Source organism: Musa acuminata, chromosome BXJ3-6 (assembly GCF_036884655.1).
Source record: "Musa acuminata AAA Group cultivar baxijiao chromosome BXJ3-6, Cavendish_Baxijiao_AAA, whole genome shotgun sequence".
NCBI lineage: Eukaryota > Viridiplantae > Streptophyta > Magnoliopsida > Zingiberales > Musaceae > Musa > Musa acuminata.
Window position 1 is genome coordinate 534,098 of NC_088354.1, and position 24,266 is coordinate 558,363.

Below are 24,266 nucleotides of genomic sequence, written 5' to 3' on the forward strand. Positions count from 1 at the left end.
TGACAAGTATGTTGTGATCTCTCGGCTCAAAAATATCGCTATGTCCTCCTTAAGGATAAGCACGAAACGTATTTGCACTTTGCATTGCATGGATGAGCTGCACCTAAAAATCTTGGATTCTCATTGCACGTCATGCACCCGACCGAGAAAAGGAAGTTTCCTATAGCAACTCGTGGGGCCCGACATTTACGACCTCAAAATTGTTTTCTTGGTTGCCACCTATTTCAAACAATTCAATCCCCATTTGTCAACGTCATTTTCGAATTATAGGAGACTATGAGTTGCGTAACGCATTGAGTTTTTTTTTCTCTTAAATATTATGATTGTTTTGTTATGCAGCTTTAAGAATTCGCTTGAAATCCTTGCAACAAGTGAATCCATTAAAGACCATCAAATAACCAACACACAGCCACCCACCCCAAAGGCCGATAAGGGGGGCCCACACGTGCGTGCCCGACTCCGTATGAATTGCGGGGTAGTTCGATTAAATCGAAATAGCCATGCTTCTATTTCAATGGGACCGAGAAAGGTCGGAGGGAGCAAAAGCGCACTCCCAGTACGAACCCCAACCCGCCTTTCAATCCGATCGTTTCCTCGGAGGAGAACAGAACACAGTGAGGGATTCGGAAACCCTAGCAGATGTTCGTGGAGAGATCCTTCGAGGCGTGGGAGGAAGTGCAGCGCCACGGCCTCGACCTCGCCGATCGCCTCGCGCAGGGCTTCAACGGCCTACTCCAGTCCCACATCGCCCCGCCCACCTTCCTCTGGACCTCACCCCACAAGCTCGAACCTGTCCTTTCTCCTTCCGCCGCTGCTGCCGCTGACGGCGTCTCCGCCATCCTCGACATCGGAAACCGATTCGGCCAGGCCGGCGCCGAGTTCGGCGCCTGCGTCCATGGCGTCGTCAAGCAGTTCTTTAGGCAGCTGCCTGTGCCTTTACGGCACGAGGAGGGGGATGAGAGGCGCACGGCCGTGACAGGTTTGGATTTGTATGGTACGAGGAAGAGGGACGAGAACGTGGAGACGTGCCGCAGCAGTGGTGGCACTGACGCCGCCGAGGAGTTTGGGTTGGTCGCTGAACAGTTCGGTGGTCGTGGGTTCTTGGAGCCAGTGGCAGCAGTGGGAGGCTTGGAAGATGATGATGATGGAGTTGAGCTTGAGTTGAGAACTTCTGGACCTTTCAAAAAACCACAGGTGTTGCTTACAACATTTATTTTTTGCTGTTTTCTTTTTCTCTTCTTTGTTGGTTTCGTGAAATTTTTTGGACTGATTGTTTGTTTGGTGAATTAAGTGATAGAAATGGGGTAACTCCTATGCAAAGTGTGCATTTAGAGAAAAGGAATGATCTTTTGCTTAAAGGTTAAGAACATTTACCAAATTATCAATTTGTAGGGTTCTTCGACACTGACTGCGTTTTCTTACATGCTTTAGTTGACCTTATATGCATAGTAAAAAAGTGTTTTTAACCATCATACATTCTTTGATTTGCTTTTGAAATAGAACAAAAAAAACTCTGACCTGATACAAAGCGATTACATGCTTGGATTTTCCATATACATATAAAATACATGCTACTTTTGATTGGTTGGATGCATATAACAAGCTAAGATGCTTAAAAGAATAGTCTGCAAAACTAAATTATTTTTTAAGTTTTGGTTCATCATATGATTTGTTTGCCTGATACCAATGTTGCCTATCTTAGTTAAAGTTCACTCAAGTGGACAAACTGTAACAGGATAATGGCTATTTATACAAGGTAATTTTCTTTAGGTAGCCAATGATATGACTTCAAGTAATACATTCATTAAAAAAAGAATTATCTAAATTTCATATATTACCTGGTAATTGAGATATGTTGTTAGGGGTGCACTAGCTTATTCCTTGTTAGTTCAGATATGTTGTTGGCCCACTAGCTTATTGTTTGTTATTTGTGCCCTATGACTACCATCGGATGGTTAAGCAACCACTAAATTGGATTCCTTGATAGCCATGGGATGGAGAGAGAGAGAGAGAGAGAGAGAGAGAAGGGAAGGGTTGCGGGATTAATCTTGGGAATAGCTTGCCAGGTTAGGATTTAGTGGACTTGTGGTCTCATGTTTGGGATCACAGGTTCTCTTTCCTATAAAACATGTTCTATCATATCTTAAATAATTTTTTATATTTACAAATTTACATAATCTCTAAAAATTTGTCTTCTTATATATCTAATTTCCCCTTGTTCATAATGACTTTTAGAATCTTTTGAATGTTTATATATCGTCTTATTGTGACCCCTGCAGACTGAGATCTTGTATTACAGGATTAGTTCTGATATGCAAACCTTGATTTGAATTTAGCCAACAAAGAGATGCTAATTATGTCATGATCCAGGCTTGATGGGTTAATTGGCCCATCAACTTTGTTTAACCTAAATCACTAATCAAAATGCTTAAGCTGAAGTTAATAATAGTATACTCATTAGACCTTTATAAGCCAATCTTAATCTTGCGCACTTCTAATGTGGGTCTAATCAGAGTGTTACAAATTATATTTCAAACTGACCTTTATTAATTTAAAGATTTTGCAATTGATTAAGAAAATATGATGACATGGTCCTTATTCTTCAATTGATAACTACTCCTTATGCTACTTTCTTTCAAAATTGGAAGTCCTAACTATTTGGGTCGGCTATATAGATCTTTTGCTACTATTAAGGCATGTCAAAATCCATATGTCTGATTAAGTTAAGAGTATTTAAATCTTTATTTGTAGTTTTTATTAAACTCTTTTTAGGTTTTCCTCTATCTCTTTTCATATCACTAACGGTAATCATTTTATCTCTTCTAATTACCGGAACCGTAGATCTCCTAAGCACATGCTCATACCATATTAGACGATTCTCTATCATTTTGTTCTTTGACAAAATGATGGCTAATTGTTCACGAACAAGGATATTTCTTTTCCTTCTTTTCAACTCCACACATCCATATCAAAATTCTTATTTCAACAATACAAACTTTTTGTGTAAGAATAAACTTCCTAACATAAACTTCTTTCTTTCTCATGCTTTATTAAATTGTCAGCATGTAGAAGGAATTTGATGGTCTTCCACCATAGTACACTTTTGTTCTCTGTATTAAGTAAACATGAAGTTAATATAGGAGGTAGACATGTTTTCCTGGCATTATTATATTCTCTGGAAATTTTCTCCAACATAATATTCAATCTTCTTGTTGAATGCTTTTGTTTTGTTGTAATTATTTTACTCAGATAATATACTGCAATGATGTTTCTGTTTTAAGATGAATATCATGTGTCATATATTTAGAAGGTTCATCAGTCTATGATACTGCTATGAGATCTGAACATTAGTTTTGAGTCTCATTATGTCATATATGATGCATTAGTTAGAAGCTAACTTTGATGTGTGACACATGATGCAGGGCACCATTAATATTACATCAACATATGATAGTATGTCCAATGACATTGAAAGTTCATTGGTTGCAAGGGGAGACATATGGAGAGCAGAGGCATCACATGGTGGGTCCACTTCAAGAAATGAGAGTTCAACTCTATTTCTCATCCAGCTTGGTCCTGTACTATTTGTCCGGAATACAACACTTCTGTTGCCTGTTCATCTATCAAGGCAACACTTGCTTTGGTACGGTTATGACTATAAGGTAAAAAAAAAAAAATTCTTATTTGGAATTTGTCCCAGTAGTTTACTTTTTTTTTTGAGTTATTTATTCCATGTCCATCTTTTTATGAGCATCTTTCTCTCTAGTTGCTTAATGCTTATCAGATTTTATTGATTGTAGTATGATTGGTTCTATGTCATTGTTGTTCCAAGAACATAACTCTTTATCTAGCATACTTGAAACATACTAAATATTCCTTGACTGGTCCTGTAATTTGTTCTTCTTTTCTTTGTTTTTATGGCTTTGCTGTACCTAGTTGTAGATAGGTCTCTGCTGGCTTGTCTAAGTGGTAAGTACATTATTCTCCTTTTGGGATGCCTAGATTCAATCCCCTGCTTGCACAAAGTTTCCCCATGCTCCACCTAGTGCAACCTCAACCTATTGGCTCTTTGATAAAAAAAGAATTGTAAATAGATTTTTTCTTTTGATTATTTGCTATCATCCAGAAGCTGGTCAGTTTTCGTAGTTTACAAAGCTTCTGACTTAATATTTTGTAAAATTTGTTACGTTGCAATCAATGCTATGCAAGCTGAAGTTTTTAATTCATTATTTTATTATCTGTTGAAACTTACCGTGTACAATTTTTTTTACATGTCCTGATCTGCATGTAATCAGGTCTGCCATGGTTTCTTTTGCCCTCATTGTCCTAATTTTCCTTTTAATAGTAGTAAACTGTAGCTTTGGTGGGTTGTTCCCATAGAAGATAATTGCTACCTCTGGTTGCACTTATCCATCAAAATCAATATTTTCTTGGTACTTGGTACCTTTATCAATGAAAACTAATATTTTCTTCTTATCATCCTTATAAAGATACTTATATTGCAATTTGTTTACAGAATGGAATGCATTCCTTGTGTCCAGCTCTATGGTCAAAGCATAGGCGATGGTTGTTGATGTCAATGATCTGTCTTAACCCATTGGTTTGCGTAAGTTATATTGTGGTGTCTGTATTTATTGTAAGGTTTTAGCCTCTTCTGATGCTTCTATTAATACTTGACTCATTGTTTCCTTTTCTGCTTATTTGGTAAATCATCTTTTCATTTTGAATGATCTCCTTGTGCATCTTTGCACACGTATAGATGAGTTGAGATATTATGAAGCTCAAATATGATGTTTGTTGGTGTTGCAACCACTCAATCCTGCTCTGCATGAAAAACTAGGTGAACATATTTATTATCATCATTCATCTAATATTAATACTAACTGTTATAAATAGTTCAAGCGCATCAATTGGTTATTTTCTATAAAATAAAATATGCTTCCATGAGGCTTCAACATATTCTTTTGTAAAAAATTGAAATAATACATATAAACCTATAAAACTTGAAAGAACATGTAAATGCCTTTGACATGGGCATCCACACAATAATCATGTAAATGAAGTTTGAAGTAGGCCATTGAAGACAGAATAACCTGTGACTTGCTGAAGGATACATATGCCAATATCTAACTATGGAGTTCTGCAGGAGGCATATGTAATCTTGTTTTATGAAATAATGTTTCAATCACAATTCACTCCTCGTATTGTTCTTTAGCAGTAACCAGTAAGTCCCATTTCAATTCTCAATTTCTGATATAATTTAATAAGAGATATATAGATGTTATGCCAAGCATTTACGGCTATGACCCACATCAATCTCTTTTTCGTGTTTGAAGTCTTTCATGCAAATTGATGGAACTATAGACACACTCTGCTTAATATCTTTGATTGTTTTGTTTTCCAGACATTCATGGATTTGCAGTTCCCAAATGGGCAACTAACATATGTGGCTGGCGAGGGGCTGACCACTAGTGCTTTCCTTCCTGTTTTTGGTGGGTTGCTTCAGGCTCAAAGTCAATATCCTGGAGAAACAAAATTCAGCTTCTCTTGCAAGGTTGCCCTAATGTCTCAAATTTTGTAGAAAATCTTAGTAGTTTTCTTACTAAGAAACTGGTTTTTCTTCCTAAGATTTGCAATTTACTGCCTAAAGAGCAATGTTGGAGATCTAGGTTATCTTTATTGATTCACTAAGTTACAAAATCAATTGAGTTAGAGAAGAGCCTGAATCAATAGTGTGGCTGCAAAATTTTGCCTAGTCGATTCATCTCAAGGAATAAGTCAAAACACCACCTTAATCTTTCAATTAGAAAAACTTCATGACTTGATTCGTGATCTTAGAGTTGTCTTGTTAGCATTTGAGTTACTGATGCAATCATGGAACCTTGTGCCTTGTTGGAGCACAGATCCATCACTCATGGTGGTTGTCTTTTGTAGTAAATGGAACAACAAGTAAATGGAGAATGAAGTAGTCCTAGTTCCAAAACCGGCGGTTCCAGATCCATCGAATTTGGCACCAGAACTGAACCGGTTCCAAGCTGTTCCGGTTCAAGAACTGTCAGTTCCAGTTCTGATTCTGAACTGAAACTGCCTATCTCAATTTTTTTGATTTTTTCAAAATTTCCCTCCAATTAACCATTTATTGAACTATTGGAAAGGGGTAGATTCATCATTTGCAGGGACATTTAGGTTTTTTCTATTTTTCTAGCTGGTTCGGAATTGAATCAAAACTGTTTCTGCCAGTTTTAGATTCCAGGAACCAGAACAATCCATTTCCGGTTCGGTTTGGAACCGCCAAAACGTTGACCCGGTTTGGTTCTGGTTCGAATTGGACCATGGCAGGGTCTAGAATGAAGGGGAGTAGAAGACAAGAATTTGAAAGAGGGAATAGAATAAGGGAAAAGAAGTTAAAAGGAACATATAAAATCAGGCATATCTGTCCTAGATATTTTTATTCATGAAATATCATAACATTGCCTTAAAAACTCGAGTTATGGATTCTATGTATAGGTGAACACCATCAGGTCTTTCATTTTACAGAAGGATGCTAACTAGATGAAAAAACAAATAATGATTAGTGTTCATTCTTATCTGTCCACTTTCCAGATAGCACTTTGACCTCTGATTTCTTGCTTTAATTTCTGGCATTTACCATCAGACATCTATCTTTAAACTGTCGTCAAAAGTCTTGACTTGTCAAAATCACCCGGTTGACTCATCAAATTTCATACTTGAATTCTGAAGATAGCAAAATGAGTTTGTTATGATCTTAATTTTCCAACATCGATCAAGAGTCTCATGTTTGTGACTACCTTACAATAAACAGAAATAGTTATGCAGTATTATCTGTCCACTTTCCAGATAGCACTTTGACCTCTGATTTCTTGCTTTAATTTCTGGCATTTACCATCAGACATCTATCTTTAAACTGTCGTCAAAAGTCTTGACTTGTCAAAATCACCCGGTTGACTCATCAAATTTCATACTTGAATTCTGAAGATAGCAAAATGAGTTTGTTATGATCTTAATTTTCCAACATTGATCAAGAGTCTCATGTTTGTGACTACCTTACAATAAACAGAAATAGTTATGCAGTATTATGCTATATTGTTTACACATTTCTCAGTTACTGTATTTTAGGCAGTATCCTTTTAAACTGAATTTTCCAATTTTTTGCTTCTGTCTTGTTTTTAAATTGTCACTGTGCTTACTACTTCCTGCTTCAGTTTATTAAGAAATTTCTTTTCAAGCCTGATGATGTTGCTTACCCTTCGGCTTCAAACAGTTTTCTCTGATTCCTTGCAGAATAAAAGTGGCACTCGTATTATTCCAATGGTTCAGTGGCCTGATAAATCATTTTCACTTGGGGTTGTACAAGATTTAGCTTGGAAGAGATCTGGTCTCATGTTACAACCAACCATCCAATTCAGGTTGCAAATAACTACTGCCAGACATCTTTTCATTTTTAACATACTATTGGCAATAATTTCTTAAAATGTGATGATACTTAATTCACTTTTCTCCCCAGTATTGCCCAATACTTCTTTGTTATGATTATGTTATAATTAACCTATACTCTAGTTGCTTTTGGAGAAGTCTATGTCATATTTGAACACACTGATGCCTTCTTAAATGATAAAATGTCCTTGATTTATTACATGTATGATTTAATAGTATCCTAAGCTAAATATAGTTGACATTTAAGTTTGAGGATGATTAAAAATTGTTACATTTTTTCATGCCTTATCAGTATCATGGAACTGCACCTTAGCTTGCTAATTCAATGCACGCTTCATTCATTGGATGTTTGATTAACATAAACTTGAGTGCTAAAATATAGTCTTTATTTATCTTGTTTTATATGTTTAAAAATGTACACGTCTGGTTCATCTCCGTCAGTATCTTAAACTGTACCTTAGCTTGCCATTTCTGAGTGACTGGCATTTTGCTATTGGCAATAAAAGCTTCAAAGAATATGCAAATATATTTTTCTTTGGACAATGCAGATGTAGGTGCTGGTTAAAAAATGGACGAGATAAGATTATTTGATTTTAGATGATGTTTATCTTTATTCATCTTCCTTTGCAGCTGACGTTTTCTTTCTTTCTGAGAATAATGTGGATAAGTTATGCATGGTTGGATTGCCATTTTTATGGAAGCTCATCTTGGTGCTTAGGAACCACTAAATAGTTATCTTCGAACTTTGTTTATGTGTATGGCCAAATGATGCTTAGTATTTTGCCCATCTAATATGGGAAACCGATCCAAAGGGAATTTATTGCTTGGCAAAGGTCATGGGTGGCTTTCCGCTAGGCTTCTTGTTTGCTATACTTTGCTTCCTCTCATATCTGTTTGAATCTCTGAACCATTACAATGAAGTTTTCCTAGCAACATCTGGAAACTTTTAAATGATAGAGTTTGCATTACCATGACTATTTGCTTCTCCCATTTAGGAAATTATCTTTTTACTGTTGTTCTTAGATTGGTCAGATGGTTTTATTTGCAAAACTTGCTTTAATATTCCTTTCCCACTTTTGCAGGATACTCATTTAGGTTTATGATGTAGTTTTTTTAATTTAGGCTATAATGATGGAAATTCATGCTACCGCACACACTTTCCATACATATGCTGTCACCACCTGGAAATAAATGTATAATAGAATGACAGATAAATCATTGATCTTCCCTAGACCTCGTTCACTGGGTGCACCCTATTTTGGAATGATAGATATATCACAGTATTAACTTTATTGCTATGGTGCTTGATAAAGTTATTCCCTACTAAGATTTGGTGGGTCTTTTTAGTTGGTTGCACTTACTGTTCTTAATACAACCAAAATGACATCAGTCAATATATGGATCATGCCTGAATTGCCATACCCCAGCAGTAAATCCTTTTGTGCCATATGAACCGGCCTTTTGTATCTCTTTGTTCTCAGTGTGCTAATTGTTGTTGGTGAAATTGTAATCTGATTGAAGTTTTAGCTAAATATTCACATAGAAAATTTATTTCACTTATTTTTAGTTCTTTTCTTATTGCCAGCTTATGCCCCACATTTGGAGGAAGTAATCCTGGTTTGCAAGCAGAGCTCATACGTACTATGGAAGAGAGACTTAGTCTAAGCTGTGGTTGTTCTGTTATGTCTCATCCATTTGCCTTTGCATCTATAGCTGTAAGTTAATTGTTCTTGGTTGTGGTTTTGAAATTCTTACAGATAGAAGTGGTAGGCATCTTTTTTGAAGTTACTGCATGTCGTGCATTTCTGATGTGAAACAAGAGAGAAGAAAAGAGCGAAAAAAACAAGTGAGATATGAGAGAAACAAAAAGAGAACTTTCTCTTTTTCAAGAGATAACTAAGAGTTAGTAGCTCAAAACACAAAAGTTTGATAAGGTTTCAAAAACAAGAATGCCCCACCAATCTTCCTTCCTTCTCATTTTATAAATCCCTTGTACATTGAATCCCTCAACCGCCTAATTAATGAGTTACAATTTACTAAGAGTCGAGCACAAATCATTTTCTTGTAATTTGATAGGAATGAACTTGAAATTTATTGTCTTCAAATTTGGGAACATTCAATACTCATCATGCACTGTATTGATTTCCCTCGAAGTATTAACCAACATGTTAAGAAGGACACGATTAGTTTTGGTCTAATATATGCTTTTATCCTTGCAACTCGCAGTTCGGGAGATCCAAGTGGAATGGAAATGCTGGGAAGTCCAGAATAGTTATTAGAGTGGAAACCCCCCTCATCTCTATTGGCAGGCCTTCCTTCTCTGTTCAGTTAAACAGTGGTGTGGACTTCTAATATTTCTCCAGTTCATTGCACAGATCATGTACATATATAAAGCCACAAACCTACATGCATTGGGAAGACGCTCCATCATTATACACAAAGATTCAACGAAGAAATACTTAAGATACAATGGCAACTTCCCTGCAGCAGCATGCATCAAATTGCTTCACAAGAGGATTGCGAACTGTCTGCAGAGGATACACTGCCGTAAGGCTTAAACCCAATTTTCTTTCAGCCAGTCATTGTAAGAAAGAGCGTGCAGTGCACAAGCTTCCTGTCATTCCGGGGTAAGGGAGGATCAACACAGTCTTTTCTCTACATAAAGAGGAGTCGGTGATTATCTTTATAATGTATTAATAGCTGTTGGCCATGTTACTAAATAGTGATAGCTAATGATGTAATCCTATGGCAGCCTCTTAGTGCTTGTAAAAATTTTCAGTTATGGGAATGATCTGCTGATAGAAGAAAAAGAAAAGGGTGAAAGAGAGCGAGAAAAGTAGAAGATAATACAAGAAGATGGATGAGAATGATTGCACTGGCAAAACAAAAGCAGAGATAAGGGGAGAAGAGAGACATGATGAAGAGAGAAAAATGGTAGAAAAAGAAGTTGAAGGGGGCAATTTGTTGGGTTAAATCTTGTTTGGATGTTAATTTTGATAAAGCAATGATTCATTTTTCTTCCGCAAACATAATTACATGGATCTGAGAATATGAGTGACATAAACCATATTTTAATACCATAGAACTTCTTAATTCGAACAAAATGCTGATGGTTTATTTCATAAAAGACAACAGATTGATGGATTGGACTTTATTATTAGATCGTCTAATGACACTTATGGTTTGGCAGAAGATACATTTAATGAGAACTAGAGTGTTACGATAGCCATCAAAGAAATTGTGTTGATTGACTGATGAGCTATTAACTTGATCTCCATGGAAAATATTAATCATTGTTGGAGTTGATCATGTTGGAATCCTTTCTGATTTAATTTTTGTTGGGACTTCTAGGTCAAATTTTAGATGGATGATGATTTTTTATAAGGCACATGATGTATTAGATTTTTGAAGTAATATAATTTTCTCTGTTTTTTTGATAAAAAAAGGAAAACTAAGGGAAGGTGGAAGAGGAGGGAGAAAAAAAAAGGCGAAAGAGTAAAGAATAAAGAAAAAAAATCAAAAGAATAATATTTATCATATATCATAACAAATTATTATTAGGGAAATTAACCTAAAAAAAATTTCACTAATTCGGATGATGTCCGTTTATTGAAAATTTACCTAAGTGTATTTTTATAAAATTTATATTTACTCCACCATTCCAATCTTTTTTTTTTCTTGAAACGGATTTGATCAATGGATGATTCAGGTCAACCCCGGTTCAAGTTGTGACCCATGGGCTGCCCTCTTCTTCCGCCCTTCTAGAAGGGGAGAAGATCGAATCAGATTGGCTCGATTCAATTTGATCTAATTTAATACAAAATCGTCTAAAAGGTCAAAGGTATATTTATTTATTTAGGAAAAAACGCCCCTTTTCTAAGTAATTTTCATAATTACAACCATGCGAAGTTTTTTCCAAATATATTATCATAATTATAAAAGTTATATATATATAATATTTATTATTAAAACGATGGTCCGATCAATAACGCAGTTGCGATAGCGCGCTATTCCTGACATTACCTTCCCAGCATCATTTTCTTTATGTGGTTTGGCTTCCCAGAAGGCCACGGGAGTTCTCCCCAAAACAAAGCCAAGTCCTTCCGTCGCACGGCCATCAACGACGATGAGGCTTTCGTCCAAGCTTCGATCCGTAAAAGGTTCTCGCCCAATTCACACCAAAAGCACGCCAACCTCTTCCACGGCGTTGTCGCCCTCTTCGTTGTCCTCGTCCTCATCCTCCCTCCTCCGCAGCCACCACAACAAGAAGAAAGGTGGAAAACAGCAGCGTCCCAAGAACGTTGGGTGGTCGGTCTATCTGATCGTCTCATCCCGCCTGCCGCGGACTTATGTGGGTGTCACCACCAACTTCTTACGCCGGTATTGTTCTATTCTTCCTTTCTCATTTGTTGGGGTGGGGGGTTTCGATTGATTTAGCTGAAATAACTCGCACCTTAACGCCCCCATTTGGTTGCTAACGTTGTGGATCAAACACTTGCCCGATATTAGCAATGTAATTCCAGGAATTAATGGCTTTGAGGAAAGTAGAATTGCTAACATTTACAGGGAGCATCGGCTAGCTAATTTTGCTCGTGCTACCAAATCTGACATGTTTTGGGAAGGACAACTCCCTTCTGGTCTGGAGGTTTTGATCTCCTCTGATAATAGAGTGGACGGATGTATTTATTCGTTTGAGATCTTAGTATAGCTTTCTCCTTAAAAGAAAGCTTGTTAGATATTTGAATGAAAATCTTGATAATTTTAACTGGAATTTATATTATAGTCATGTTCCAATTTTGTCCACAACTTCAGTTTGTGTTACCTCAATCATACTAGATTGACCATGCCACAGGATCCGGATGTATGATATGCGTTTACACTGTTATGGAAACTTCATGACTTGATTATGGATTATGAGATCTCCATGAGAAACATTTTTTTTTGAAATGATGGACCTGTTGTAGCATCATCTGAAACCATTGTGTTGTGGTTGATTGACAAGGAAATTGATGTGCTTTGCTATGTCAAATGATGGACATGAAAAGTATGTGCTTTTGTGTCAATGATCTGTCTTTGTTGATAGGAGCTCCGGCGGTCTTCCTATTTTGCAAGGAGGAGATCTGCAACTTGTTATTTTTGAATGATTTGGTCTTGATATTGATTTAGATTGATTCTCTTATGTTAATTAAATTGAGGATCTGTAACTAAGGGTCTGTCATGTACACAATCAAACCGATCAAATCTGGACTTGGATAGCTCCAAATTGCAGAAAACTGCTGCTTGCAGCAAAATAAAGCGTATTTAGTACCAGTGAAATTTAAAGCCGCAGACAATTTACATTGATGTAATTTGGCTCTCATAAGCCAAATCGCATTATGGTTCTTTTTTGTTTGTCATATCAGGTGCTTATATTTTATGAAATCTAGATCTTCTAGTTGGAGCATCAATATAGCCATTTTGAATTAGCAAGGCCAAAATCTTAAAAGGCTATTTGGCTAGAACGAAAAGAATTGTAGCTCAGAGAATGCATTAAACTTTTAGAAGCTTTGCTTGAAGAAACAACCATATATGTGCACATGAATGATTGAATAAGCAAAGCTTACTATTTCAGCACAATTTATTAAAAATAAAAATTCAGTGTTCCTGCTATCGTCCTTTCCTTGGATGGTAGAGCATTTCTGCCTGGTGGGAGGTCAGCATTTGGTTGCTACCTTGCACAAAGCTGGTCATTTTCCCCATTGTTGTGATGGATAATTTCACTCCATAGATTATGAATGTAGAATGAGCTTGTGAGTTGTCATGCTTATTTTATTGACCATTCTAAGAAATAAAAAAAAATCATTAATGGTGGAGTCTTTAGCAACTACTATGCTTAAACATGTTTGTTTACTTCGTCTCATTCATTAGATGTGTACAGTTAGATGTCAGATTATGAGGATAGATCTTGGTACACTTGTAAGATTACTTTTTGTGACCTAGGTGACCACAGTTTGAGCCATGAAAATAACTGGTAAGGTTGCATATGTTGATCCTTTCTAGATCCTATATTGGTGCAGGAGCCTCATCATTGGTTTCACCCCTTTAGGGAGGTTGGATGATGTGGCTTGAAAAACAATTTTAAAATCAATACACATTTTTACTTCCTAGAGACTTTGGTCATTAATCAATGCCATGAAAGTTCTTAAATGCTTGTTGTTTATACTTTTGTCAGCTTATATTTATGGCCTTTATGAAAGTAACTATTTATTTATGGCATAGAAAGTACTAGGCTACCTTAGAAATTAAGGTATTGACTTAGCTTGTGAGAGTTGGATGTCATAAATGGTCTAGGTGAACATTAGGAAACTCATCTTCAGTAAAATAGTTATTATTCTGATGACATAAACTTTGGAATTTGACTCGAGCATATCTCCTTTTTGGTCATTGATTAGTCCCATGGTAGGAAAATTGGCTAGATTGAAGTTTGCATAAATTTGTTTATGCTGTGTTCAACCACCTTGGACTAGTTGCACTTGATAGTAAGTTCTGTAACCACATTAGAAGAAGTAACTATTTGAGAGTGTAGGAACTGTAATCTTCAATTGAATAGCAAAGATTTTTTTTTTTTTTGCAATATTAGTTAGACTGCATCATAAATGTAAAGAATGGATAACCATTTTAAGTCATCAATTTCATAATATTTTGCAATTTCAGTATAGATTTAAATTTATTATAATCCTGAAGTAATAGTTTGCATGCCCTTTAACCTGTAACAATTCTATATGACAAAAATATATGCCAATCAATACTGTGATTTGGTTACTTTCAGTGTCACCGTCATTTTCTAATTTATTTAAAGTTGCCAACAATTCTGCAGATTGAAGCAACATAATGGCATATTAAAAGGTGGAGCAAAAGCATGCTCTGCTGGAAGGCCTTGGACCCTTGCATGTATTATTCGAGGATTTAAGGACCGAAGTGAAGGTAAAGAGCTTTGTTTCTTCCTTTTTGTCTTCTTATCACTGAGCACATTTTGTTCATTTCATCTTCTTCACGTGTTCTCTATAAAGATGATTAGACACAAAATCAGTCCCCTCCGAGTATTCATCATTCATATATATTTGACTCCACGTCCTTTCTGATAACTTGAAGAATGTGGATATACATTCTACTTATTAAGATCAAGCTCCTCCCAACTTCATGGGGTTTCTCAGTTAAGAGCAGGCTCAATATCAGAAGAATAAAGTAGTTGAGATGATCATCATTTGTCTTTGGACAAAAATGATTGTCTAGCTGAGATCACTGGGATCACCATGGTTGGAACTTAAAAAATTACTTTGAAAGAAAGATTCCTAAAATATTTCACTAAAGCTTGTGACTTTGTTGAGAATTTTTATCTTGGTCTATGCCTATTTGCCATTTATTGATTATTCCTATCAGGAGAGTTAAAAAAGTCTTATAACTAAATTCCACTAAGCTTATGTGCCATCAGAAAAATCATTAGCAGTTTTCATAGCGCTACTCTCCAGACAATGAAGTACTATGCTCTATTCGATAGCTGAAATTGTCTGAATCAGAATGAACTATTGCAGTAAGTTGGGCCACCTACTTCAACTCGACAACAAAAATCTCAGTAGGCTTGCTGGTTACTTGTTACTACCGGTGCAAGTACTCTGTGTAATTGTAGGTTCACTGTGGTGCAGTATTCAAGGTTTATTAGTGTTTTATTGTAATTTCAACAGATAAGGATTAAAAATTCCAAGTAAAAAATGGGCAATCAAACATCAGAATATTGAACTAGAAGTATTGCTGCTTCGATAATCTAAATTTTATATTTTGGTAATTATTTGTCTTGCTAATCCTGGCAAAAACTACATTTTGTTATTATTAGAAGTTTGTCCTTACTGTTTGCAATGATTGTAGAACATCAGTAAGAAATTAATTCCATCTTACTTGGGATGGAAACTGAAACTAATTTATGCGGTGGGCAGTGATATTTTCTCCCTATTTTTTATAGTTAGCTACATCATTGCAAGTTGAGGGACCAAAACTTTGTTACTTTATTCATCGTGTTTTGCTGGACTTCCTCGAATCACTGTTTGCTTGCTTCCCTTGCAGCTTGTGAGTTTGAATCAAAATGGAAGAGTGTCTCACGGAGAATGCCAAGGAAAACGAAGCAAGACTGTGCTGCGAATCCATTATTGGAGGATCGTCGAGCTGCTTTAAACTGTGTTCGAGGATTGTTTGATTGCAGTTACTTGCAAATAGAATGGCAATCAAACTTATCGTAATATGTAAATGGAACTCATCATCAAGCTGCAAACTCATAGTATCGACAACGAGATCTCTGGTTGGTGGAAAAGGAATCAGTTTAATTATTCTTTATTGTTTGATTAATGTTTGTTGTAACTCGTGAAAGAAAGGAGAATCTAAACTTTTAGATCATATTCAGTTTCCAAATATCTTCTTCCTATTTATTTTATTTTATTTTGCAAAGCTTATTGGTAAAGATAAGATTTGATTCCAAAACATTGCCATCTTTTATCAGGTAAGCTATCTAATATTTTTAAGATTTATCATTTTGAATTTTCAACTTCAAGCAAGTCAAGTACATATTATGATATGACTAAACACATTTGTCCCATGAGATTTTTCAACCTTCAACCTTCGTATGAATTCATGGAAGAAATCTCAAAGATGAACAATGTTTTTTATCCTTTGGTTCTGACGATAAATGTGTTAAATTAGATAGCACATTTATGGGATGAAGTTCAAACTCTTAATTTTTGATAAGTATATTTGGTGCATCATTATTAGATTAAAAAATAAATAAGGATAATTGTACACATTAAAAACATTTTTAAATTGTAATTATATATTTAATTAAAAGTAAAAAAAAATTCTGTAGTAAATAAAGATGAGATTGAATTGTAGATTTATTAGCAGACATCCTCTAGTAGTACATCAATGATAACAAATTGTTCTTTATACATCTGCCTCAAGGAGACAAGTCCACATGATACACCTCACGCATGTCCGGCCGAAACAGCCCAAAGTTGCGTTCCGTGCCTTCAGGCTTAAGGTTCTCGTTGAACATGGCAAACAGGTACGTCTCCGTTGCCTTCGCCGGCCTCTTCGGCGTCCCACCGCTGCCCGCGACGTGCGCTACCACATTGTTGTTGTACACCCTCGCGTTCTCCACCGTCGCACCCACGCCGCCACCACCCGACGGCCAACCCGTTTCCGACACCACAATGTCCACGTCCGTTCCTCCGCTCTTCTCCAACGCGGCGTACATCGAGTCGATCATGGCGTCGAACAGGTTCGTGTAGCCCAGCGAGCCATCTCGCACGACGACGTCTTGCGCCGTGAAGAGAGCGTAGTCCAGCCGGACGTCACGGGGACTGCCGGCGTAGGCGAAGTAGGGGTACACGTTGACGAGAAGGGGACTCTTCTTCGCTTGCAGGAACGCCGCTATGGGAGCCATGACGCCCGCCGCGGACTCGGAGAACGCGCCCTGAGACGGAGGGTACGACACGGCAAGCACCTGCGTGGCCACGGCGGTCGTGACCGGGACGTGGAGGTTGGCGGCCCTGAGTGCGCTGTCGAGGTTTCGCATGGCGGGGAGGACGTAGCTGGCTAGCTTTCCGGGTATGACCTCGTTGCCGGCGTTGATGTAGCGGAAGCGGACCGAGCTCGCGTAGGGGGCGACGTTGGTCTGAACCCAGTCGGCGGCGTAGGAGGCGTCGGTGCTGAGCCGTTGGAGTTCTTCGTTGTAGGTTCCGAGGATAACCTCGATGGCGGAACCCTGGAGAGCTTCGAGGACCGTGGCGTTGGGGTTGAACAGCCGCAGCCTCGTGATGCTTCTGGAGGTGTAGAGGGCGATCACTTTGTCCGGGGAAGGGAGGTCGTCCCCAATCAAGCCATAGTTTACGCCGATGGCTAGTGCTTCTGATGCAGTATGAACAGTGACAGCTTCAATCGGTACGTACACAATCTTAATTTTAATGGCTTTGACACAAACGCTATTTGTCGTGAGAAGAAGTTCCTCCGTATCGAAGAAATAATTTAGAGAATTCATGATAAAAATATAACTCCGAGATAGACTTATTTGGTTCGATGCTCTAAAAATATATTTTTTATTATGTTAGAACAAAATAAGAGAAAATGAAAGGGAAGAAGAAGTTGACACCATACAAAATAAATAATATTATACAAACACAAAATAGCATACGCAAGATTAATGAGGACTAACATTGTTTTGCTCAAGTTCACTAAAATTTTCAAATAAACTACAAACACAAATTTTCTTATACATCTTTACATAATCTTTGATGCATTTCACTCATATTGAGAATCATATTTAGTGTGTCCTAACACCCTCCTCCTCACTTTTAATTTATATTTTCATATTTGAATGCCTTGAGAATCCATGAATTATCATGCAAGTCTCCTCTTAGCCCTTTGCATTCATTGAAAACTTGCAAACACTATTTCTGAACAGTATAGTGTTGAAATCGCTAAACTCAGTGGCTATATAAGAACAAAGCAAACTGAGAAGAATTTCCTGAGATAACACAACTGGTTTCTCAACTTTAACTTCACCTCATATTTAACTATCAACAAGAACAAAAGAAAAGAATGCTTATCGAACAAAAAAATGAAGGTAAAACATACCTGAGTGAGTTATCCAACAGCAGCCGAGAAGCCACATAGAAACCCCAAGGAGCAGCAACATAACTTGGCCCATTCCCACAACTCTCTCTCTCTCTCTCTTTCTATCGTCTTGCTTGCTTGCCTTCTTTCTCCTCTCCAATCTCAATCTCCATGACAAAGCTTTATAGAAATAGAGAGAGAGAGAGAGAGAGAGAGCCAGCAACCACAACTGCCCACCAAGTCTCTCGACTTAGAACTCCCAGCAATCATCTAGTCAATGATGACAAGTAGAACTGATCAACAAAACATACAACTTGTCCTGTACGACCAGCAAAGTCTGCTCGTAATTAAAAGAAGCAAGTCACCTGCATCTTCAATTGGTCAGACCTTGTCCCCTTCTTCAACTTAACTTAGGTGTGTGCTCTGTGCGAGGTCAAGGAGGACCATTTCAGGACTTTAGGTGTCGAGAAACCCGTGGATGGTATTAATTTGTCAACGTGGTGTTAGGTTGTAGTTGCCTAACCATAGCTGGAGTTGCTCGATGTCGTTGCTACCATGATAGTATAGTTAATTTGCATGAAGGGTTGGAACTAAGCGTATGTGAGGTCGATCTTAAATCGAACCGAGTGTAAGTCAACGTCGTCAGGATCGTAACACATGAGGTTGGACACAAATATAATCCGCACCTGAAGTTGTTATGAGCCAAACTCGACAAATTGTCATTTGACTACAATATTCTTTAGTTTTCTTTTAATCTTTATCATACATGCAAATATTTTCTTAACATCTCGCTTGATATTAGTTTGAGATTGAGTTAAAATGTTAAGGACTTAGGAGATTAGACACCAAATTATCCAAATTCAATATATATTATATGATTCCTTCAATCTCCAAACAATGTGAAATTCCTTCTTCTCTTTTAATCCTCTATCTCACAAATCCAATTGACTAAAAATAGATTATAATGTAAACCTAATGGCTAATAAGCTATAATGGGGGTGTTGATTGAATTGGATTCATCACCACAAATGCTTGAGCCAAGTCTTTTTTGCTGACTCTTTCAAGACCCGACTTGAAAGAGTCACCATACTTGTGCCTATTGAAGTTTTCAATGCCTTGGTGCAATAAGTACAAATGCTAATGGAAGTAATCCAATCTATGGCTCCTTATTTGTTTCGACTTACCTAACTTGTCCAACAAGTATCATCTGCCCCCATTCACTCTACCATTCCCATCCCGAGTCTGGCACTTGAGTCCTACCAACTCACGCTCTAACACCTCAAGAGGTACAGTCCCTTCCATCGACTAAGTACCTATTCCAACACCGATGTTGGATATTTCTAATGAGTCGGTTGCCCAATCAACCGAACTCCTAGCTATAGTTCAAGATCATCTTAATAAAATGGATTGATAGTTGAAAGATATTTAAAATAAGATAAAATAGGAAAAGCAACCAGAAGTAGAATCATACCTAGGATCTCCTTTCACAAAAATATCAATGAGGAGCCAATTCCCTAAGGCTTCTGACTCCTATCACTCGATGTGTATGAGTAAAAATCTGATCCTTCGGAACATATTATGCTTTTTACGTGTCAAATGATATTATTTAGAACCACTGACTTACTCATGTACCGGGCTTTCTCAATAACCTTATGGGGAGCTACATGTGAAAGTTTTGTCAAACTCTTTCTAGAGTTAATTTCCTCCTTTGGATATTTGGTTAAGGAATTTGAATTAGACAAGAGGAGAAAAAATCCTTAGAGAATTATATAAAAAGATTTAATAATTAGGTCAACTTAGTTACTAATCTAACACCATCCATCCTCATCAATGCCTACATTAGCATGCTCTAGCCCTTAAAGATTTTTTTACAAAATCATTTCTTAGCCTCCAACTATATTTTTGAAACTTCTACAAAAGGTAAATCACCATATTACAAAGTCACTTCTCAACCTCCAACTACATTTTTGAAACTTCTACAAAGAGGCAAATTGCCATATAATGGTTGAGTCCGTAATCGCTAGAAAGAGAAAACTAAACAAAAAATAAATAAAAGGAGAAAAGGCCATAGTAATAAATCCCCATAGAAAAATCACAAAATAACAGACCGAAAACTGATTGAATAACTAATGATTGGGATTTCACTCTACTCAACACCTCCCTACCGAGGTATTTATATAAATTCGAGGGAAATATCTTTTGTGGACACTATGTCGCATAAATACATCTCCACCTAAAATGAATATAATTAAATACTATCATTTTCATCAAGACCATGGGCACAATACTAAAGATAACTACACCTTAGAGGAGCAAATCGAAGAATTAATTCAAAAAAGCTATATACATAAGTTTTTACCTAGGGTTCATGAAACATCAAAAAGATCGGGAGGCCCTTTTCAACGATAAGTTGATGTGACCATCAGAGGGTCACGAGTCAAAAGATTTTGTCACAATGAAGACCAATCAATTGTGTTTAGGGAAGAGACGAAGCATTTAGGCCTAGAATATGATGATGCATTGATAATTTCTGTAAGGCTAATGCACTAGTGAAAATGATCTTAATCAATACTAAAAGCTCGACAAACATACTCTACTGCAATGCCTGCCAAAAAATTTGGTCTCTCAATCAAGGATTTACAACTGATCTCTTCAATTTTTACTGAGTTCATAGAAGACTCTATCACTCGATCGAAGACTGTAGATATTTATATCACTTTCAGGTCTAACAATTATTCAAAGATTACAAAAATCCGTATATAACACCATCGTATAAACAAAACCAAGAAACGATTCAAAAAATTAAGACAATATCATTTGATATCGATCATCACAATTCTCGCCGTACAATAAATGAACCCCAGTTATTCATCTCCGGCAAACCCTCACCTCGACGCAACGGAGTCACTATATGGCCGAACTATGACTATGCAGTCCTCCGGTACATGCATGGGTGTGCCATTGCCGGCTTTCACATGCAAGCAAAGAAGTTGTCAGATCTAACTATTAATCACATTAATTGTTGTTCTCTGTCATTCAACCAGTTCCACTTGCATAGAAGTTAGTGCGTCAGAAAAGCAAGCAAAATCTACCCCCTTCGCTCTATAAATGGTTTAGTCTTAAGTTGACAACAATAGACTACTTGCCAAAGTCAACCAGCAACCAATTATCGAAGAGCCTTCGTGTTCTTCCACAGTTGACATTCCATATTGCATGCATTCAAAGTCTCTGAGCATTTCATGTTGATGATCTTGCATTTGAGGACCATTAGGTAACTGAAAGCGTAACTTGCAGATACTTATCCTCTCAATATCACAATGCTCTTTAGCATTACATCTCACTGCCTCAGAAAAACAACAGGCATCATGCATGTAACCCAAATATTTGTCATGAGTGGAGAGAGAACAACAAACAGGATCCAGTTTCCCTTCCACACTGGAGCTTAAGCCACTTTAAATTCTCACATAAACGTATGCAAATCCAAAGAGCCGCATCATTGATGGACAGATTCACACAAAAAAAATTAGCTTACGCAGTTAAGTAACTATGATAAACCATCCAAAACACAAAAGTAAGTATAACCTGTAAAGTCTTACAGTAAGCAACTAGCAACGTGAGTGATCCATCTGCCATGCATGATACTGAGACATGAAGAGTGTTGTTATTGTAAGGCACTAACACTAGTAAAGACCATCATCCACTTCAACACAAGGAACCCAGAGAAACTAGCAATATTATTTGGACAGCTTTAGTAGGCTGACAAAATTAGACCTGCACAAGCTTTGGGGTTCGAGATGTCATCAGTGCCGTATGCCTGTGATGTCTTCATCCATCGAACGAAGGCTTCAAGGCAACTTTATTCCACTTCCAACTTAGATCGTAAAGGAACACACTTTGGTGCCTATAATCCTCACCTGGTAATTAGACTTCACCACTACGTACTACATTGTTGTCTGCGAGATCCAACATGAGGTTTCCATAGTATTACGTCAAGATCAAGATCTGTTAACCTCCTCCCATTTCTAGTGTCGTATACCAGTTGGACTCCATAGTTCATCAATGAACCTTCCTGGCGAGATGATTCTTCCCTCCGTAACACTTTCGCTTCCTAAACCATACTTGGATCTACCGATGAGTTTGGTTGTATTATTCACGAAGACCATTCTCCAATAGCATTATAATTACCAGCTTTATAATCATTTAACTTGCTAACACACTTAATCTTCACACCATTTTCCACTTCAAGAGTGAACAAAATCACCTACTTAAGACAATACACAGCTATGCACACCTTTGGTACTAAGACTGCAAATTTGAGCGACAGCATGAGATAGATCGAAAGAGTTGCACAACCAAACTTACTAGCGAGATCGCCTGTGCATCCTTTGCGCTTCATCAGACGCAATCACGAACGCCATGGCTTTGGGGCTCGTAGTACAGCGGCGACGGCGAGAACTCTGCAAAACCATCGCGCATTTCTGAGACGTCGAGGTACTCATCCAACTCCCTCACCGGGCTCGTGATCCTTCGACACGCATCGTAGAGCAGATCCGTGTCGCTAGGGTTTGCCCGGGTTGACTCGACGGCCAAGCCGGGGGAGTTAGAGGGAGGGGGATCGCCGGAATCGGTGTCCACCGAGCGATACTTGGAGAAGCCGGCGATGTCGGAGTCCTGGCCGGTGAGTTCCTGGACAACGGAGCGGAACTCAGCGACGCTCGCCTTCACCTTCATGGGGTTGGAGATGTACACCACTTTGATGGGCGTCTTCTTGGCCTTGGATTGCTTGGGGCTCTTCTTCCTGTGGACGCCCAGTCTCTCCATCTCCTTCCTGCGGAGTGAGTGAACTGCTGCTCCACAAATCAAGGCTTGACAGGAGGAAGCGGCAAGTGGTGATGCTGCGAGGATTTACCCTACATAAGTGACTCGGGCTTATCGGATGAAAAGCAAGGAAGAAAGATAAAGGGGAGCATGTGATTAAGGAAATGGACTGTGTTGGGAGGGAAGAGAAAGAGAAAGAGAGAGAGAGAGAGAGAGAGAGAGGGAGGCGAGGAGAAAGGTTCCCTCCATCAATGCGGTAGTGACAGGGATTGGCTACGAGTGAACGACAAATGGAGCAATGAATGGGGGCCGATACGTCAGCCAGATGCCCAGTCCCGACGTCACGGCAGTAAAGGCCTCGCGACTCCAGTCGTTTATTGAATTGTGACGTAATTCGTACTGTCAGGCGCTTTAAATGGCTTTGGAGGAAGGCTTTAAGTGTGTTCAGAAGTATGTCTTCGGCTTCACTGTAGTGTTCTCAGGAGGTATTTTAATTGGGCTCCATTGTTTTGGGTAGTTAACGGTTAAGTCCACCCTTAAATTGGAGGGAGATGCACGAGTCTAAAAACTGACACCTGGATAATCTTACCCGAAGATATCGTACCCAAAACTAATACCCTGATGATCTTAGCTTACGATCTCACACACGGCCAACGCATTTCTTGTTTGGTTTCTTTTGCAGGTCTCTCTAAAAGACATTACATCCGCTTTAGTTGACTTTAGTATGATTATGATGGTCACAATTTGCCAATTGGATGGAGTATTTGTACACTTTACTTTATAGCTTAACTTATTAAGCTCCATAATGTCTTTTCATCAATGCGGGGAGCATACCTAAGTATAATTCTATCTTGAAAATAAAGTTGATATCAAGTCTATCCATATAACAATAATAACAACAATAAAAATCTGAAGTCTCGACTTTTTAAGATTTAAGATTATTTTTTACAATTAACTAAACTTATAAATAAAGATTATTATTATTATTAATATATATATATATATATATATATATACATGTGTGTTCTTGGAAGTCGAAAAAGACCTATAAGATTTTGATGGCAATTTTATTGCTAGTGAAAGAATTAGGCAAAAGTATTTCACTTGTTTTAACAATTTGATCTTCATATATAACTTTTAAGCCAAAATTTAGTGGTCATTTAAATATCTATCATCCATATCAACACCAAAGGGAAAACACTGGTGGTCATAGGACCTCACCTATGTGAAGAATAAAAAATGTTGTTCAGCTCGAGTAGCTAAGAGGGTCACCTCATCAAATTAGCACTTGAGTCCTACTTAGTCACCTTTACTGATGATGACATAATAAACTTATGCAAGTGTTTGACTAACTTTGA

At 37.6% G+C, this 24,266-nt stretch overlaps 4 protein-coding genes across 4 annotated transcripts; 2 read left to right on the plus strand and 2 right to left on the minus strand.

Annotated features, from left to right (window-relative positions):
- Nucleotides 1-519: 519 nt before the first annotated feature.
- On the plus strand, nt 520-10,377 carry LOC103971035 (uncharacterized). Its single transcript, XM_009384968.3, has 7 exons — nt 520-1,194; nt 3,423-3,662; nt 4,517-4,606; nt 5,405-5,554; nt 7,303-7,427; nt 9,041-9,170; nt 9,682-10,377. Exons 1-7 carry the CDS (start codon nt 640-642, stop codon nt 9,805-9,807), a joined length of 1,416 nt encoding a protein of 471 aa, XP_009383243.2. The 5' UTR covers nt 520-639; the 3' UTR covers nt 9,808-10,377.
- A 1,069-nt stretch (nt 10,378-11,446) lies between these two features.
- Nucleotides 11,447-15,894, plus strand: LOC103971036 (structure-specific endonuclease subunit slx1). The gene is made up of 3 exons (XM_009384969.3): nt 11,447-11,835; nt 14,312-14,418; nt 15,553-15,894. Exons 1-3 carry the CDS (start codon nt 11,582-11,584, stop codon nt 15,723-15,725), a joined length of 534 nt encoding a protein of 177 aa, XP_009383244.2. The 5' UTR covers nt 11,447-11,581; the 3' UTR covers nt 15,726-15,894.
- Nucleotides 15,895-16,342: 448 nt separating this feature from the next.
- On the minus strand, nt 16,343-18,303 carry LOC135639668 (putative glucan endo-1,3-beta-glucosidase GVI). The gene is made up of 2 exons (XM_065153523.1): nt 18,112-18,303; nt 16,343-17,385 (listed from the first exon to the last, which is right to left on the minus strand). Exons 1-2 carry the CDS (start codon nt 18,182-18,184, stop codon nt 16,433-16,435), a joined length of 1,026 nt encoding a protein of 341 aa, XP_065009595.1. The 5' UTR covers nt 18,185-18,303; the 3' UTR covers nt 16,343-16,432.
- A 2,779-nt stretch (nt 18,304-21,082) lies between these two features.
- LOC135640017 (sigma factor binding protein 1, chloroplastic-like) lies at nt 21,083-23,073 on the minus strand. Its single transcript, XM_065154093.1, has one exon. The coding sequence runs from the start codon at nt 22,909-22,911 to the stop codon at nt 22,486-22,488; it is 426 nt and encodes a 141-aa protein (XP_065010165.1). The 5' UTR covers nt 22,912-23,073; the 3' UTR covers nt 21,083-22,485.
- Between the last annotated feature and the right edge of the window lie 1,193 nt (nt 23,074-24,266).